Source organism: Trachemys scripta, chromosome 1 (assembly GCF_013100865.1).
Source record: "Trachemys scripta elegans isolate TJP31775 chromosome 1, CAS_Tse_1.0, whole genome shotgun sequence".
Lineage (NCBI taxonomy): Eukaryota > Metazoa > Chordata > Testudines > Emydidae > Trachemys > Trachemys scripta.
In genome coordinates this window covers 286,237,928-286,257,282 of record NC_048298.1, presented here as the reverse complement: position 1 = coordinate 286,257,282, position 19,355 = coordinate 286,237,928, and the positions used below count along the sequence as shown (strand labels likewise).

The 19,355-nt window shown below is 39.6% G+C and overlaps 1 protein-coding gene across 1 annotated transcript; it reads left to right on the top strand.

Annotated features, from left to right (window-relative positions):
- The first annotated feature begins 4,711 nt into the window (after positions 1–4,711).
- CCDC122 (coiled-coil domain containing 122) lies at positions 4,712–16,512 on the top strand. Its single transcript, XM_034758433.1, has 4 exons — positions 4,712–4,825; positions 8,645–9,043; positions 12,537–12,653; positions 14,622–16,512. The coding sequence occupies exons 1-4, from the start codon at positions 4,712–4,714 to the stop codon at positions 14,769–14,771; spliced, it is 780 nt and encodes a 259-aa protein (XP_034614324.1). The 3' UTR covers positions 14,772–16,512.
- The last annotated feature ends 2,843 nt before the right edge of the window (positions 16,513–19,355 follow it).

Here is a 19,355-nt window from a genome sequence, read left to right as displayed (position 1 = left end):
GTCCGCCAAGGTGCTTACCCTGACGAGCTGCGTGTCAAAGGTTGCCAATCCCTGGCCTGGGGGTTTCCTGAGGGGGCTGAAGTGAGGAGGGTGGGGACTGATGGGTGGAGGGGCTGTATTGATGGTCGGTTCTGAGTAGATTGGGTGAGTTCTGGGAGGGCAAACTGAGGGCAGTGGGGGTCGATAGTGTAGGGGGATTGAACTGATGGGATGGTGATGATGGGGGCTGGGGTACTGAACTGATGGGGGTCTGGAGGACAGGATTAATTGCTGGGCAGAAGACGGGCAGATGTGGGGGTGAGAGCACCTGCAGCGGGGGCCAGAATGACCTTATCCGGTACATGTGGAAGAGTGGGCAACACTAATTGTCACATGCACACACCCTGGGGACGGGCCAGGTGTTTTTTTGTATTTTTTTCCCCCCAAAATCAAGAGACTGGCCTAAAAAACACAATATCATCTTTTTTTAAAATGTTATTTTTTGGGGGGCCAATCCCAAGATTTTGGAAGCTCCGACTCACAATGTTTGATCTCTTGAAGTTGGCAATACTGCACTTCCCCTTTGCCTCCTTGTCTCCCTGCTGGCTCTCTCCTGCTTAGACACTCCCTTCATTCTTCTCTCTCATTTCGCCCCTCTTTAGAGACGCTCCCTAGCCATGGCAGGGGCGGGCCCCCACAGGTTTCCTGCCCTGAGGCAGCAGCAGATCCTGCTCTGGGGCTGTGTGACACTGAGGGGAGGGGGGGGGGGGCGCAGCAGTTTCCTTTGCTTCCCCCTTCACCCCAAGGTACACAGGGGTTGGTTGTGGCACTGCAGGTGACCCCCCCCACACACACACACACGCTCCCTTTTCTTTGTTTGCGGGTTTATTTTTAATGCCACAACCTCTAGGCCCCTTCCCACTGCCTGGTGGAATGGGAGGGGAGGGGGACACTCGTTGGCTCTAATTCGTACACCACACCCCGGTTTCCTGGCACACTCCTCCCCTCAGAGGGGCTGTCACAAAACCTTTCTCTAGGGCCATCAGAGCCAGCCCTAGGCATAAACAGACTGAGCAATTGCCTAGGGCCCCAAGCAGCTCAAGAGGGCCCCCTATTCATTATTAGTTTGTGTGTGTGTGTGTGTGGGGGGAAATATTCCTGCTTAGGGCCCTCTGTGGGTGAGCACTGCCTCTGAGGGCAATACTAACTGATGCTAGCCACTTACTGGATGACTTCTATATTAGAATTAATCCTGAGTCAAATCCCATGGGCAGCCCCTGGCTGTAAAAGGCCCAAAACACGCATGTCACATCTCCACTGCACATAGCCGCCAGGGAGCAGGTGCCACAAGTACTCCTGTTCTTTTTGCGGATACAGACTAACACGGCTGCTACTCTGATACCTGACATAGGGAATGTGACTCCCGTACACTATGGAGCAGATCTGTTTAACCTCAGGTTTTCGTCAGGGGAATTTCTCAGGGCTGCAGAACAGCCAACCCTAAGGATTAATTTTTTTTTTTTAAATCATGAATCAGGCCTCAAAAAATTAAATGATTGGCTTAAATATCATGAGCTTTTCTTTCAAAAATAATAAATGTGGGGGTCTTTTTATTTGCCTTCTGATTCTTGAGGCTTTAAGGTTTTTGTTTTCTCTGCAAGCACTAGGGCCAGAAACTTACTCTTTAAAAAAATGACAACTGAGATTCTGACAATAATATTACTTCAGAAGTTTGGGCTTTAAGCAAAACACAAAATATCATCGTGACTCATAATACCATCCTGTGTGGTAATATTAGGACTGCTTCCATAATCTCAAGACTATTTATTTATGCCACAGATACGTCGTCCACAGAAATTGCAGCTGCCAAAGTAATGTTGAATAGAATAGAGGGTGAATTAAGAGTGTAGACAGGCGAAGAGTTCAGGAGTCCCATTAGTATTCAGTTTCACCTAAAGAAGCGGGCATAGTTGTTTTCCTGCTTTAAAATAAATTGAAATGTATTTGATCATTATCCCTGCCCCTCCCTTATCTCAAAATGGTATAGAGAAATCATCTGAAAGGAAAATCTCTACATTTTCCTATTGTGGACAAAAATGCTGGAAAACGGAGTACTCCTCAGCTATGGCTACATTGTCCGTACACAGCAGGTCTCCACGAGGCCAGAACTGTATGGGGAAAAGCAGCTGCTCATGTCCAATACTCCCCACAGACCCAGTTCATGGCTAAATTATGTGCTGGTGACTGCAGTTTAGTACTGAAGATATCCTTGATATGTGCCCCTTTCGTGCACATTTTTTCCAGAGCATTTAGCATTTAGCCAGTTTACTTAAATGTACAGTGATTTTCTGTATTTAATTAACCTTTATTTGAAGCGATACAAACAATATCAATAGGCTTCAGGTAAATGGTTGTAAGTAAAGTCAATCTGACAAACACATTGTGTTCTCTATTATTGTTTCACTACTGTGTCTTTTTTTCAGTTTTTCCTGTTTTTTGTTTTACCTGAAGAAGGGATAAAGGGGTAAATGAGCAATAAAATTAGGCCTGTCACTTAATCACAGTTAACTTGCGTGATTGACTCAAAAAAATTAATTGTGATTAATCACAGTTTTAGTCACACAGTTAAACAATAGAATACCAACTGAAATTTATTAAATATGTTGGATGTTTTTCTATATTTTAAAATATATTGATTTCAATTACAACACAGAATACAAAGTGTACAGTGCTCACTTTATATTATTTTTATTGTAAATATTTGCACCGTAAAAATGATAAACAAATAATAATTTTGAATTCACCGCATACAAGTACTGTAGTGCAATCTCTTTATCGTGAAAGCGCGCCTTACAAATGTAGATTTTTTTTGTTACATAACTGCATTCAAAAACAAAACAATGTAAAACTTTAGCGCCTACAAGTCCACTCAGTCCTACTTCTTGTACAGCCAATTGCTAAGAGAAATAAGTTTGTTTACATTTACGGGAGATAATGCTGCCCGCTTCTTATTTACAATGGCACCTGAAAGGGAGAACAGACGTTCACATGGCACTTTTGTAGCCAGCAATACAAGGTATTTATGTTCTGGATATGCTAAACATTCATATGCCCCTTCATGCTTTGGCCGCCATTGCAAAGGACATGCTTCCATGTTGATGACGCTTGTTAATAAAATATGTGTTAATTAAATTTGCGACTGAACTCCTTGGGGGAGAATTGTATGTCTCCTACTCTGTGTTTTACCCACATTCTGCCATATATTTCACGTTATAGCAGTCTCGGATGATGACCTAGCATGTTGTTCCTTTTAATAACACTTTCACTGCAGATTTGATAAAACACAAAGAAGGTACCAATGTGACATTTCTAAAGATAATTTCTAAAGATAGCTACAGAGCTTGACCCAAATTTTAAGAATCTGAAGTGCCTTCCAAAATCTGATTGGGATGGGATGTGGAGCATGCTATTAGAAGTCTTAAAAGAGCAACACTCCAATGCAGAAACTGCAGAACCCAAACCACCAAAAAAAAATCAGCCTTCTGGTGGTGGCATCTGACTCAGATGATTGGATCGTTATCGGGCAGACCCCATCATCAGCATGGACACACGTCCTCTGGAAGGGTGGTTGAAGCATGAAGGGACATATGACTCTTTAGCACATCTGGCACATAAATATCTTGCAATCCTGGCTACAACAGTGCCATGAGAATGCCTGTTCTCACTTTCAGGTGACACTGTAAACAAGAAGCGGGCAGCATTATCTCCTGCAAATGTAAACAAACTTGTTTGTCTTAGCGATTGGCTGAACGAGAAGTAGGACTGAGTGGACTCATAGGCACTAAAGTTTTAAACTGTATTATTTTTGAATGCAGTTATTTTTTGTGCATAATTCTACATTTACAAGTTCAACTTTCATGATAAAAAAATTGCACTATAGTACACGTATTAAGTGAATTGAAAAATACTATTTCCCTTATTTCTACAGTGCAAATATTTAAAATAAAAATAAATATATAGAAAGCACTGTACACATAATATAAAGTATATAAATAATATAATATAAATAATATAACAAACACAATTTGTTTTGTGTTGTAATTGAAATAAATATATTTGAAAATGTGGAAAACATCCACAAATATTTATATAAATGGTATTCTATTATTGTTTAACAGCGTGATTAATCACACGATTATTTTTTTTAATCGCGCGATTAATCATGATTAATTTTTTTAATCGCTTGACAGCTCTAAATATAATAGGAGTTTATGATTAAATTGCATCAATCATATATTGCTGTTGCAATGTTAGAATTACATTAGAACTGTAAGCAAACAATATGGGAATAGATCCTCAGCACACGTTGCGACCATATGCAGCTATGACTGTTCATACCAGATGAGGATCTGCCCCATGAACCAGCAGGAAGAACATTTATAACACTCAACAAAGGAAAAAATTTAGTTTTACAGAAGAAACACAGCAGTGTAGATTTTGAATCCTCTATCATCATTTCCTTTGAGTTTCAGACCATTAATTATGTTTCCTTGATGATCAAAAATGGGCCATGAGGAATAATTTATTGATCTGGGTTCTTATATGAAGAGTAAGTCCAAGAATATTTTGTCCTTTGTCTTTATCAACTGTTTAACATGGGAATCAAACTAGACTATGTGAAAACAATATATTTTTATTCTGTGTTCTCACAATACTACCCTTTTGTCTAGAAATGGCTAAGCAAAATTCTCCATCATTAATTGAAGTTGTAAAACAAGTAGCAGAACAGCAACATTCACAAGCATCCGAAATAGAAAAAAGCAAAATAGTTCTTTCTCAGTTACAGGTAAGATCTAATTTAGAATGTTGGATTTACAATGTAGTACAATAGACAAGGAAGTATGACTCTGAATAAGGGAAGCTGATATTTCTCTATTTTTCTGGGGTATCTTAATTCAAAGTTAAGGCAGTTAGTCCATTCTTAAAAAAAATGAGGAGTCCGGTGGCACCTTAACGATTAACAGATTTATTTGGCCATAAGCTTTTGTGGGGAAAAAACCCACTTCTTCAGATGCAAGTCTCCACGTTTCACACTCAACGGCAAGTCATCCATACTGCTGAAACCAGTAAGGAGAATCACCACTGAGCAATGGGCTCCTGCCATCTTTTTAAGGTGCACAAGTTAGAGGCCCATTTATTACCTTATCAATCCTCTATCTACCTTAGTAGCTCCCCTGCACCTTCCCCAATTTGGGAGCTCTAAAGTTGCACAGGAGAGGAATCCCCTTTGGATCTTCTAAGGAACCAAGAATGTAGGGCACGTTAATAGGACTATGGACTGTATTTTGGAAGGCTTAGAAATGGATTTAAGGACAACCAGCTAAACACTAACTCACCTTGTAATGCATATGCTAAGAGAGCAAATATGATTCTTAGAAGTATAGGCAGGGGAATATCAAGTGAGTTCCATCCTTGAGGGGGCCATTTAGGGATCTGGGGCAAAAATCTGTCTGGGGATTGGTCCTGCTTTGAGCAGGGGGTTGGACTGGATGACCTCCTGAGGTCCCTTCCAACCCTGATATTCTATGATTCTTTAGACCTTCTGGGGTACATGGCAGCGGGATTCATTTCTGCAGACAATTTTTATGGCTCACCAGAGGGAACCTGGGTCTGACATACCTTGAAAGCTTTTATCACCTGCAGCAGAGGTGCCTCTTCCTGCAGACTTCCTAAGGGGCATGCAGCAGAATATTGAGATATTGTTGCAGCAAATAGTTCTAGATTATAATATTTACACAGGTTATATGCAACTTTTGGGAAGCCCACAGAGCTCCAAAGTCCTGGACAATTACACTCATTCATTTTCTTTTAGTTTCTTAATTTTTTTAACCTAGAACATTCCATACAAAAGCTAGCATTAATGTTAAGGTTGAATAGTTATGTACTCAAAAGTCAGGAAACACCAAAATTAAGATTGTATGTACATCTCTAACTCTACTTCCTTATGTGTATTTCACAGAAAACACATAAAACAGTCGTTTCTTCTCCAAAATTCAAGATCTTTGCCATTAGGACCTTTCACTTGTCTATCCTAGATGGCTGGTAGATCAGAGATGATGCCAGTTCTACTGAAAGTTTCTCTCTTGTAATCTAAGATTTGAAAAAAGTTCTATATAAACAATATAAGGTCATTCTCCTTAGTCCTGTCAAGGAATTCAGCTTCATAGCTGATGTCCCTCCTCATACCGTTATACAGGTCCTCCATGTAACAGTCCTGCCTAACAATGTGCCTGCATTCTAAATTGAACATGTTTATGATAGTGTTCATGATTAGCTCTTCAATTTCTGGACATGTTGTTAAGTTAATTCTTTTTGGTTTAGCTTGTCAGCTGTTTACTTTAGAGACTTCAGTACTGTAAGTGGAGTTAGTAACTTTACAGCAATGTGACTTAATTTAGACCATTAGTGCTTGTAGCCACATAGATATCCCTCCAGCATTTTCACTTGTCAGTGTGCCTTTGAGTAGGTATGCAATCTCCTGCTGATACCATCATAGTAAACAGAGATGGAAAAGACATACAGTAGTAGGTTATTTTGCCAATCACTACCATTTCATTATTGTTCCTTATTTTATATTGTCAAATGCTGAGTCCAGTCTAGTTTTATTCATAGATATTAAGACCAGAAGGCACCATTATCATCAGCTAGGATAATTTACTTAACAAAGCCCATAGAATTTCATCAACTGATTCCCACATCAAGCCCATAAATCTGGCTGAGCTACAGCTTGATTTAAAGTAATAAAAAATCCACCACAGCCCTGGATAAGTTGTTCCAATGGATAATTAACCTCACTGTTAAATATTTCCAAATGATTTCTAGTCTGAATTTGCCTACTTTCAGCTTCCAGCCATCAGATCTCATTATGCCTTTGTCTGCTAAATTAAAGAGCCCTCTATTGTCAGAAATCTTCTCCCCATGTAGGTACTTACAGACCTTAATCAAATCACCTCTTAACCTTCTCTTGGATTAACTAAACAGAGCTCACTTCTTTAGACTCTCAGTGTAAGGCAGATTTTCCAGACCTTGAATCATTCTCATAGATCTTTTCTGAACCCTTTACTATTTTTCAACATCCTTTTAAAAATGTGGACACCAGAACTGGACACAGTATTCCAGTAATAGTCTCTCTAATGTTGTGTATGGTGTTAATACCATGCTCCTACTTGATATTCCCCTGCATATACTTCTAAGAATCATATTTGCTCTCTTAGCATCTGCATTACAAGGTGAGTTAGTGTTTAGTTGGTTGTCCTCATGACCCTTAAATCCACTTCTGAGCCTTCCAAAATACAGTCCATAGTCCTATTAATGTGCCCTACATTCTTGGTTCCTAAATGTATGACCATGCATTTAGCTGTATTAAAACATTTTGATCGAGTAAGCCCAGCTTACCACAAAATTGAGATCTCTCTGTAGAGATCTCTCTATAGAAATCTGTCTTTATCATCATTTACCTCTCCGCTAATTATTGTATCATCAACAAACTTTACCAGTGATGATTTTATATTTTCTTCCAGATTACTGATAAAGAGATTGAATAGCATTGGGCCCAGAGCAGATCCCTGTTGTATCTCATTAGAGATGAGCCATTGGATGACAATTCATTCAAAACTACTTTTTAGATTAATCACTTAGCCAGTTTTTGATCAATTTAATATGTGATTTTGTATATTGCTATTTTTTTCCTCGGAATGTCAGGTGGTACTAAGTCAAATACCTTCTAAAAGTCCTGGAGATCACAAGATTTAGGCTTATCTAGACTAGGAAAAAGTGGTTGATGCTAGGAAGATGTGAGTTAACATAAGTTGACAGGAACTAAGGACCATCACTACCTCCCACTGCAAGTGAAAGGCATACTTCCTTGACCTAAAATAAACACATAGCAGCCCATACGTTTTTACAAAACTCCATACCTAAACCAAAACAAAAAACTTTACACTGCACATGCAATTCTCCCCCTCGGGAGAACATGAGAAAGAGAGAACAAACTACACCTGACAGATGTGATTCATGTCACTTAATGTATTATTGGAAGGCCGTCAGATATTATGGTGATGAGAGCAGTGTAAGAACCTAGATCGAATTGAGTTAGCTAAACCCAATTAACTCAGCCACTTTTCCTAATATAGATGCAGAGTGACACCTTTACCTTGGTTTTAGTCTGTGTCTCCTGATTTTACCCTGCATCTGCAATAGAAAAAGCAGTCGACTTTAGTTTGGCCTAAACTCCTAGTTTAGATAAAACATTAGGGAGACTGATATGGTTAGGGTCTCTGACACATCCCACTATACATCATCTGAATATGAGGAAACTGAACCAATTTGAAAGATAACAAATTTCATGTACACTTATCTTTAAGACCAAGCCGACAAAGCCTCAGATATTATCACCTATCATGTCTCTTGGTGATGATTTTAGGAAATGGATCTCTTCTATTCAAACTATTTTTAAGTTGCATAGATTTCTTTATTGTGTGTTCTGTATTAAATGAAAAGAACGAATTCTGTTAACTAAATGTAGATGATATTGTTTCAATAGCTTGCTGCTATACTCCCAAACATTGGCTTTCCACTGATAGGAGAATATTACAATATTTTACAGGCTGAGCTTCAAGAACTTGAAAAACAAATGGACTCTGCTTTATTAGAAACAAAGGCAACAGAAAGGCGAATTTATCAGCAAGATGATGACATAGAAACTACAAAATATCACTGTGAAAGTCTGGAGTCCCAAGTCAGATCCCTATTGGCTGAAAAGATAAAGCTGAAACTTGACACGGAAGCAGCACAAGAAGAATTTGAGATGATGCTTGCAAGAAATGGTGCATATCATGAGAAAATAATGGCTCATAAAGAGCGTTATTGGGAAGCAGAAAGCAAAATGCCAGTTATGCTCGAACTTGCTAAAAAACAAGACATGGTTCAAGAGCTAAAGACAAAGAAAGAAGAATTAATGAGTGACCTCCAGAATCCTGAAGGACAAGTTATAAAACAAGTGCAGGTCAGATGTTTCTGTTTCTAGATACCTTTCCTATTGTGTACAAAAATATTTTACAATTTTAAATAATAATCTGGTTTAGCTTTGCAGTACTTGCTATGGTGTGCGGAAACATGTAATATCTGGGTTCATTGCCTAAGCTAGATTGAGTAAATGGTGATCTTAGTTTACATTAAAAATGGTACCAGCCACTATTCTTGATGTTTGATTCCAAAAGCTAAGTTCACCTGATATAACAACATTAACTTGGCTGTGAAAAAACTACAGTGCTGTCAGCTAAAATGCATCAGTTGGCTCCACTGTTATTTGTAGGATACTGCAAGGTCTTGGATAAACCTACATATACACTTTTCAGAACACACACTGTATATTCCTGTAAATGTTACTACATTACTAGTGTCAGCGAACAGCACAGTGTTTAGTTGGTAACAAATTGTACTTGAGCTATGTGAGAACAGAAGGTGAAAGGGTGAGAAAAGATGACAGAAGAAGGGAGAAGGAGAAAAAACATCAATTTTGCTATGTATAATCTCCAGCAATTGTGTGTGTGTGTGTGTGTAATTTTAATGCTTTATTAAATTTGTAAAAGTTAAAGCAGTCTGAGCTGCAAAAATGTCCAGCTATAGAGGAAAACTAAATAACTTCATATTTGAAATTGTCTTAGAATCACAGAGTCTAATTCTGATGTAATTTACACTGGCATAAATCAGAAGTAACTCCACTGGAGAATGGAGTTACACTACTATAACAGCAATGTGAGATTAGATTAAACCTACTGCTCTCAGACTGAAAAAAAAAACAAAACAAATTATCATAATAAACCAAGTCTTGCAACAAGATTAATGGACAAAATTAAGGCTTGTCATAGGAAGGTTGTGTCTCATACTGACTACAGTGGGGTTGCACCTGCTTATGTAAGGGCTAAGTTTGTTCAGGGTTTAGTGTCTCTTTCTTACATAAATGGCATTGAAATTTTACAATTGTTCAAATATGCCATAATCTGTACGCCCTCCTTGGGATGGCGAACTGCGGCCAGTGGGAGCCGCGATCATCTGAATCTGCTGACGCAGCAGGTAAACAAACTGGCCCGGCCCGCCAGGGTGCTTACCCTGGCGAGCAGCGTACCAGAGGTTGCCAACCCCTGCTATAGTGCATATAATCACTTGATCACCTTAGTTTTCCTCTATAGCTGTATATTTTTGCAGCTCAGACTGCTTTAACTTTTACAAATTTAATAAAGCATTAAAATTACACACACACACACACAATATTGCTGGAGATTATACATATCAAAATTGATGTTTTTTCTCCTTCTCCCTTCTTCTGTCATCTTTTCTCACCCCTTCATCTTCTGTTCTCACATAGCTAAAGTACAACCTGGCGACCCCTGCACTATAACTTAGAATTTAAGATTTATGTAAATGTATATATACATCTATATTCACATCTGGTGCTATAAAGAGGAACATAGAAGATATGCTGTCTGTTTGCTGCCTGTAAACTCTATTAATTGTTCTGCTTTCATGCTGTGGCTTGTGATTGCATATACTTTAAATTCCATGTGGCTTTTCTACAATAAAAAAGCCTATGTAGAATGAAGGTTTTATCTTGTTGTAATCCCCTCTTTCTTCTCTGAGAATGAACTCTGTATAGAAACCAGCTTTTTTATTAGAAATCATTTAGTTATGTAGGCGACGTTGCTATTTGAGCATTATCATAGAAAATTACAATAGATGAGAAATGATTTATTACATGTAAATCCATTTACAAATGTGACCCTTCTACCAGGTGGAGTCAGCAGCAACAAGGGCCAGGTTCACTATTTAGGGGTTTATCTTAACGCTATAAAACAGAACTGACTTGAGCCCCCACCCAGTAATCTGGGAAAATTGAACACCATCTCCGGGCACCTTTAAGAGGCAATACGTCCGCACTCATAAGCACTGAATCTATGTATAACAAACAAGAACTTTTATTAAAAGGGAAAAGGAACCAAGCATTAGTTTGGGAAAACACCACAACCATATTCAAAAGCAGGTGATCATGTGATCATCCCACCCCAGAGTACGCTGGGCAGTGTCCTTCTCCCTAGGTTCTCACCTAACAGTGTGAAAGTCCCACAAACAAGTGTTCCTTTAACAAGCCACTCCCCTCTCCCTACACTGCACCCCACTCGCAGTTGCTGTCCTTGTTCAGCAAAGACCTAGAGCCATAGCCGCTGCAATTGGCTCACAGCTGCCGCCGTTCGCTTTGTATCCCTGCCCGCTGCCGTCACTGCACTGCCATTTGCTCTACCCCCATTGGCCACTACACCATCGCTTTCTCTGCTGCCACCTGTAGCTCTGCTGTAACCTCTGTGACACCATGTCTTGAGGTCCCACCACCTAACCCAGCTCTCAGTGATTTCAGTAATTCATGGGGAATCTCCCAGCTACTGCAGGCTGTTTTGCTGAATTGCTGCCCACAGCAGGTCTAAGAGCAGGTCTACACTTAAAATGCAGCATGGGCACAACTGTGCCACTATAGTGTAGACCTGGCCTAAGGATTAGCATTTAGAACTGGTTTTCAGAGACTTCAGCTGTAGCGATCGCTTAAAATATCAAAAGACTCTCAACTGAATTTAATCAGCTCTGTCTTTAAAAAGTGGGGAGGGGAGTGTCAAATAGCATCTAAGACACTTAGAAAGAACCCACGCCACCAGGTAAGAACAACTGTCCCCACTCCCTCTCCCCTTTCATTGAGATTTGGCATCTCTATCTGCCGCTTAGCAAGTGCAGTTCAGTTGAAGGTGACCCCCTCAATCAGCACGTGCTAAGCACAGTTCTGCTGCCCATTACAATAAGGATAAAATTTCTTTACCCCTGCACTCAATGCTAAAGTGATTTGTAACCCAATACCAGCCAAAATTGATCACTTTGGCAACACAGTTTGTCTGCTGAATACCGAGGCAGAGTAGGTGTGTTCATGTAAATACAGTGGGGTTCTCAAGTCTTTTTCCTCCAGCTCATCACTAGATGTCAGGGGAGAGCTCATTCCCTGCTTACACTTTGATAAACAGAATAGCCATAATTCCATTAGCATTAGATTTCACATGGGAGGAGAATGTAGTTCACATATTATGCACATTATACCCCATGATTGAATTTTTAAAGTTGACTATTAGTCTTGTATATGTGCACACTTCTAAATACTTTTGCAATAGTGTGCTAGATAAATTCAAATTGTTGCATCCCTGTAGCTGTAGACATGTCCCTGAGCAATATTACTATGTAGTTTTTGTAACTATATCAATACATATGATTTGCTAGTAGGCAGGAAGTATATTTAAGTCAAACTTTTAAATTGTTGAACTTATTTCTTTAGCTAAAGTCAATGCTTATTCAAACAGATTGTTAAAATGACATTACAGAAGGTAACCCATTTGTACTAGAGTCATCTTTGTTTTACAAATGGGGTTTGGGTTTTTTTTGTTTTTAATTCCCACTTGTATCTTCAGGAAGAAATTACACATTTAATAGAGGAAGTTACTATGGTAAAAGAGTCTATCAATGAAAAGAAAAAATTGCTTGAAGAAGAGAAAAAAGTGCATGCTAAACTTAGAAAAGAGATTGAGGTAAGGTTTAGAGTTATTTGACTAGAATATAATTACAGTCATATGACAGAATATACATATTGTAGTTGAAGTTGTAAAATATTTTACTAAACAGGTTGCTACATATCCAAGCATATACATTAACCAATGATAACACCATTAGACTCAAATCCTGAAGAATATTTAATATTGGTAGAACTCATCTAACCTTGAGAGCTGATATTTGAATTTTTGAGAGCAAAGGAAAAATTTTAGTCATCAGCATTTTCCTCTGCAACATTCTAGGAATGAATTCAGCCATGAGATCTTAGAATAATGTCGATCACTTCTCTTTTGCCTTCTTCTGAAAGCGAATGAAGAGACTGCTGAACTTGTAACACTTGTTGTTTCTAGAAGTTGCTCTTTATAGGTGTCAAGTTTAAGATGTTTGGGGAAAGGAGGTAATATTGGGAATTTTAAAAAAGAGTCTGCAATGGGATAGTATGCACAATTTACCTAAAACAGTTTACTACTTGTTTCTGTTTTGACTATTTATTGCTTGCCCTATGGTACCTGATATCTAACCAATGGAAGAATCAATTGCACCAAGAAAATGGCCTTCCTGAGCCCCTTCAAAATTTGAGCTGTGTGTAAAGTAGACTACTCATAACTACTCATAATTTGCAATCTGCCCAGACAGTATTATTAATCGTTATGAGGTTATCTGTTTAAATAGTTGAGTGATATTCAAAAGTACATCTGAGAGGTGTTGATCCTCAGACTTTCATATCCTTTGTCTCGTTAGGCAAATTAAATGCCATAAAATGTAATGATCTGATTCAAAGCCTGATAATATAAAGGTTTTGAACAGATTTGAGACTAGCTCAATAGAGCACTACAATATGGAAGGGAGAGAGTGGAATTTTTTCAGATTACAAGGAACAGGAGAAAATTCTTAAACTGAAAACTAAAACACAACCATTTTAAGACCCTAGGTCAACTCTCTGTTCTTCGGCATCTGAAAACAGACTTTATTATCATGACAAAATCCATCTGAGAAAGATAGAGGAGGAGTTTTAGTCATCTGAAAGCACTTTGTAAAACATTAGGTTATCAGAATAAATGTAATTAATGCCCTTTATACTCCAGTCAGTTAATATCTAATTTATGACTGTTGCGGGCTGAAGATTAACTCTGATCCTGGGGTTACTTTCCATTTTCTTTAAGTTATTTGGACTGTGAGCTCTGTAGGTCTCAGAGGAAAGGGGAATCTGAAAAAAACCACCCTAAAACACAAAGTACGCGCACGTACACACACAGACACACACACACGTCCCCTTTGAGGGTATCCTTTTTTTTTGTGAAAAGTCGAGAAAGTTCCACAAGGCAAATGCCTTGGTCTATGAGGTGTTTGGATGGAGAACTCCTAGGCCAAAGTCAGCAAAGCATTTGGTTGGTTGTATAATATGAATATTGGAGACTATAAAGAGATCATCTAACTCAGGCGTTCCCAAACTTCATTGTACCATGAGTCCCTTCTGACAACAAAGTTACTACATAACCCTGGGAGGGGGCCGCAGCCCAAGCCCTGGTGCCCGGGGTGGGGTGGAGAGGGGGCCACAGCCTGAGCCCTGTCCCCCCAGGTGGTGCTGGAACTAGGGCTTCAGCTTCAGCGCTGGGTCCCTGCATATCTAATGCTGGGCCTGGCGGCCCCATTAAAATAAGACCATGACCCACTTTGGGGTCCTGACCCACAGTTTGAGACCTGCTGATCTAACTTATTTCTCTAGTAACCTAAGTTACAGTCAAATCCAGTTTTTGAGGAATTAAAAAGTATCTTCACCCTCTACTCTTTGTATCGTCTATAGTCTTTTCTGTACAAATCAATGTTTGCCAGAGCAGTGCAACTTTCCTGACTGTAGAGCCTTGCCAGCTACATTAGTCTGAATCTTTGTGTTCCATGTGTTACCTGCAAAACAGCCCTCAGATGTATTTATTCTATTTTATTAGGTACAGAATAAAAGAAGTGATGCTATTCTAAAACGTTTGCATTGTCAACTGAACAAACTCCAGTCGAACAGAAGACAGTGGCACTGGAACATTCAACAGATGGAAAAAAAGGCAGCTGAACTAAGAAAGTGTCTTGGAGTAACAGAGTGATATATAGTACAGTACAATACAATGCTCAGCAATTTATAACATATGTCATCCTTTATATATAACATGTGGTTGTTGGAAATAATCCCTTGAATCTTGGACTAAGGATGAGTGATTTTTCCCCCTCTGCTCTGTGCCCTAGAATACTTTGTGTTCTGTGCCAACTTTAATGGCCCAAAGCAATGTTCTCTTTTGTTCATGGGGCCAGTGACTTCTCAGGAAGGAATTTATTACAATTCCCAGACTGCCTTCAAAAGCATCTACCAACATTTGCAAATCCCTTAAGACCATATAAATTTGGAAAGTTCCTTTTCGTTTGGTTGGATTTTTTTTTTTTAGATCAAGTTCTGTATTGTTTTTCACTCTGGGAAATTCATATGAGGTGGATAATTGCATTTAATGAGATACAAAAGCTTCAGATCTTTCATGCACAGCTCTAATCAGTGCAGTGTACTAAGTAACTCTGAGCTCTCTGGTAGTATTTTGCCATGTGGAAGAGTCAGCTGTACAAGATACTATAGCATTCCTGCTCTCCATGTGCCAGGATTCCCCTCGCCCTAGCACAAGAGAAAGAAGACATACATAGTCTGTCCTGCTTGCTTACCATGAAAGGGCCCGGGACAATCACAGTTTAAGGATTGCTCCTCCTAAAACACAATCGCTCCCAGAGCTCCCGGTAAGGCTGTGCAGGACTACACTACCCCTTATTCAAAACTGTCGCTAAGTGCCACAGTCTAACTCTATAGAGGCTAAAGCATGGGTAAAATTAATTCTAGTAAATAAAGATCACTTAATAGAGACCAGTTTTGTTTGAAACACGCAGATGTATGTTTTCTGCGGTTGGGTGATGCAAGGAATGTAAAGAGTGAAATGGCAGTTTAGAATAACATGATGCTGCAAATTCCTCCATCCTTCTGAACCAGTTCCTATGTTAGGGCCTGAGACTATTCCTATTGGTACCAATGAGAAAACTCTTCTTGAATTCAGATGGACTAGGATCAGACCCTTGTGGCGTGCTGTTGATCTATGTCACAATGAAAGAAGAGGGAGACAACATTGTATGATGGCCTTTTCCCTGGCAAACAAACAAACAAAGAAACCCAAACATTATTTAAACTGTAATTTTTTAAAAGTCAGCTTTGTGCAGACGTTTTTTACTGCTCTGGACAATAGAAAATGTGGAATTTCAGCACAACATTATCAAGTTTTCTCAGTTCACTTTTTTCTTGGCTGAGGTTTTGTTTTTACAGAACTGATCACTTGTTTGTCTCATACTTCAATTAACTTTCTGGGCTCAAAGTCAAAGCTTCAGAGGAGCACACAGAGCATCATAATTATAAGACTTAAGTCATGCATTTCTCCAGGACTTTTGGAAAAGAAAAATGAACACCAAATCACCATTTATTTAAAACTTCATGTCAGAACCTTAGTGAATAACCAGTTTCTCTGCATAATAATATTTCTCTGCATGATTTGTATTGTTTTGTATTTTGCATTTCTGGAATTTGTATTCATTGTTTATTCTTATAGTTTAGATGACAATTCACTCCTGAGCCCATCAATAATATTCATATTTATTCCAGAAAGTATTTAATTTTGTGTTTGATGAGTTATTGGATTATATAATTTACATTTGCCTTTAAACCTGAGTATGTGCATGTATTTGAGCAAGTTGAATATTTATGTTTTACTTAGTTTCTTTTTATTAAACTGTCTAGATACTGTCAGTTTTAGGAAGCTAAAATTAAATGCATTATTAGTGTTTTAATTACTATTTTATTCTTAGTAAGAAAGTTCATATAAACTTCTATATACTTTAAAGAGTATGTGTTTTCCTTCATATAAACTGATTTATGCCCATCACAATGAATCTCAAAGGGTCACTGTCACTTATTTAGTCCCCAAAATTTGCCTACCTTAGATAAAGGTAAATTCCCCATGCAGTAATCCATCTAAGGCACATTTTTAACACAATAACCTAGAAATGTAAAGCTCTATATCAGGGGTTGGCAACCTCTGGCACGTGGCTCGCCGGGGTAAGCACCCTGGCGGGCTGGGTTGGTTTGTTTACCTGCCGCATCAGCAGGTTCGGCCGATCGTGGCTCCCACTGGCTGCAGTTCACCATCCCAGGCCAATGGGGGCGGTGGGAAGCCGCGGCCAGCAAATCCCTCGCCCGCACCGCTTCCCACCACCCTCGTTGGCCTGGGATGGTGAACCGCAGCCAGTGGGAGCTGCGATCAGCTGAACCTACCGACGCGGCAGGTAAACAAACCAGCCCGGCCCGCCAGGGTGCTTACTCTGGTGAGCCGCGTGCCAGAAGTTGACGACCCCTGCTCTATATCCTACTGCAATTGCCTGAGATGAATAATTTGCTGAGTTAAAATAAATTCACACTGTTTGATTTTAAAAGAAGACAAAGAAACATTACTTAAAGCAACATCATCCACCCCAGAGTCCCGGGGTTACATTTTGTTAGCCCAGGGGATTGGTGCCATTTTACTCTTTACATTCCTTGCATCACCCAACCGCAGAAAACATACATCAGAGTCCCGGGGGCGGAGGGGAGCAGGGGCGAGGGAATGTCTCCAGTATAAATCTCTGCTCCTTGTTAGCCCAGGGGATTGGTGTTCTCCTTTCTGTGATGGCAGAGACTTTTTTGGCTGCCAGACTTCTCTCTGGGCACTGGCAAGCTAACAGTCTGTTCCCTTCCCAAGGGTAACCCCAGCTGAGTGGAGTTCCCTCTTTTTAACTCCTCCTCCAGGCCCTGATTTGCAGATGCAGAAGGGTGGGGGCACTTCAAGCGAAAGCAGCTCCCTAACCCCTTGCATGCTGGTGTAGGGTCTGTTTACCCCGTCACAGCATCCAGTCTTGATTTGAGGACCATAAGAGATGGAGAATCCAACACTTCCCTTGGCAATTTGCTCCAATGATTAATCATGCTCACAGTTACATTTTTTTTTCTTTATTTCTAATTTGTGTTTGTCTGGTTTTAACTGCCAGCCACTGGTTCTTGCTATGCCATTAGACTGAAGAACCCTATGATACCTGGTATTTTCTCCCCAGGAAAGTACCTATACACTGTACTCCAGTTGCTTTTAACTCTTATTTGATAAACTGAACAGACTGAGCTCTTTAAGCCTCTCATTGTAAGGTGTTTTCTCCAGCCCTCAAAGAGTTTTTAAGGCTCGTTTCTGCCCCATCTCCAGTTTTTCAAAATCTTTTTTAAAATGTGAGCACCAGGACTGGACACCGTATATCATTATCAGTGTCACCAATGCCATATACAGAGGTAAAATCACCAGCCTACTCCTACTCACTACTCCCCTCTCTAGGCAGCCAAGGATTGCATTAGTCTTCTGCCACAGCATCTCACTGGATGCTCACATTCAGTTGTTGTCCACTATGACTACTAAATCCTTTGCAGTCACTTGTTTCCAGGATACAGCCCCCTTGCATTCTTTGTACCTAGATGTAAGACCTTCAAATGGGCAGTATTAAAATGCATTTTTGTTTGAGTGGGCCCAGCTTACCAAGCAATCCAAATCAATCTGTCTGGCTGCTTTGTCCTCATCATTATTCACCACTCCATCCATCTGTGTCTCATCACAGGTGTAATGAGCAGCGATTTCTTATTGATATCCAGGTCATTGATAAAAACATTAAATCACATTGGGCCTAGTACTGATCCCTGTGGAACGCCACTAGAAAACCCTCTATCTGAACATCACTTCCCAGAGTTAGCCTGGTCTCAGTCTAGTTAATGCTTTATCCATATTGCATAGTGCTAAGTTTTTAATCAGAATGTTGTCCAGTACTAAGTCAAACATCTTCCCAAACCTAAGTATATTACAGCTACACAGTTACCTTTATCATATGGTACAGACAATAAAATTCTCAGTTATTGTAATTACTCTTTACAGCCCTTGCTAAATGCTGCAATTGTAGGCTCGGATCGTGCAAACAGTTAAGCATGTGCTTAACTTTCCTACTGTGAGTGGCCCCATTGATTTCATTGCATTTCCTTACAGTGCTGACTGCCCACTGAAGATTTATTGAGTCCATTGAAATTTGTGTTCAACAGGAGTTTAAGGCTCTCAGCACTTCAGAGCAGGTGTTCAGTTCTTTGGAGGAATAGGCCCACCTTGCAGAGACCAAGAATTAACTTCATATTAAGTGTAATTCTGTTTTACACAATATTTAAAATTTGTATCGTATGTGGAAATTCACAGCATCCCAGCTTCAGGAGTTTAATATTTAAGAAACAGTGCACAAAAGAAAACAGGAGTAAAAACTTGCAGTAATGAATTGCAGTGAAACAGGAGAGGGCGTTGTTTGAAACAAAGGAATGTATATCATTGCCTGCTCCTGAGCCTATCAGCATTCTGTGCAAGACAATGCTTTCAAAATGTTTGAGACGTGTTTTATGCTGCTCTTAGAATGCTGACAAATCTTAACGGGGTGATGAGGCAGTTAATTCTCGGTGTAATATTCAACAGTAATCATTTTCCCCAGGGGCATTCTTTCCTTCAGCAAGCAGACACATACAACTGGGAATAACGTCTAATAAACAGAAATAATCCAGTGCA

What these genes read in the sequence shown, in the direction of transcription:
- CCDC122 (XM_034758433.1), top strand. Translation starts at nt 4,712, where the DNA reads ATGGCTAAGCAAAATTCTCCATCATTAATTGAAGTTGTAAAACAAGTA. An exon ending in TAGTTCTTTCTCAGTTACAG is followed by an intron (nt 4,826 to 8,644) that starts GTAAGATCTAAT and finishes AATATTTTACAG; the next exon opens with GCTGAGCTTCAAGAACTTGA. An exon ending in AACTTAGAAAAGAGATTGAG is followed by an intron (nt 12,654 to 14,621) that starts GTAAGGTTTAGA and finishes CTATTTTATTAG; the next exon opens with GTACAGAATAAAAGAAGTGA.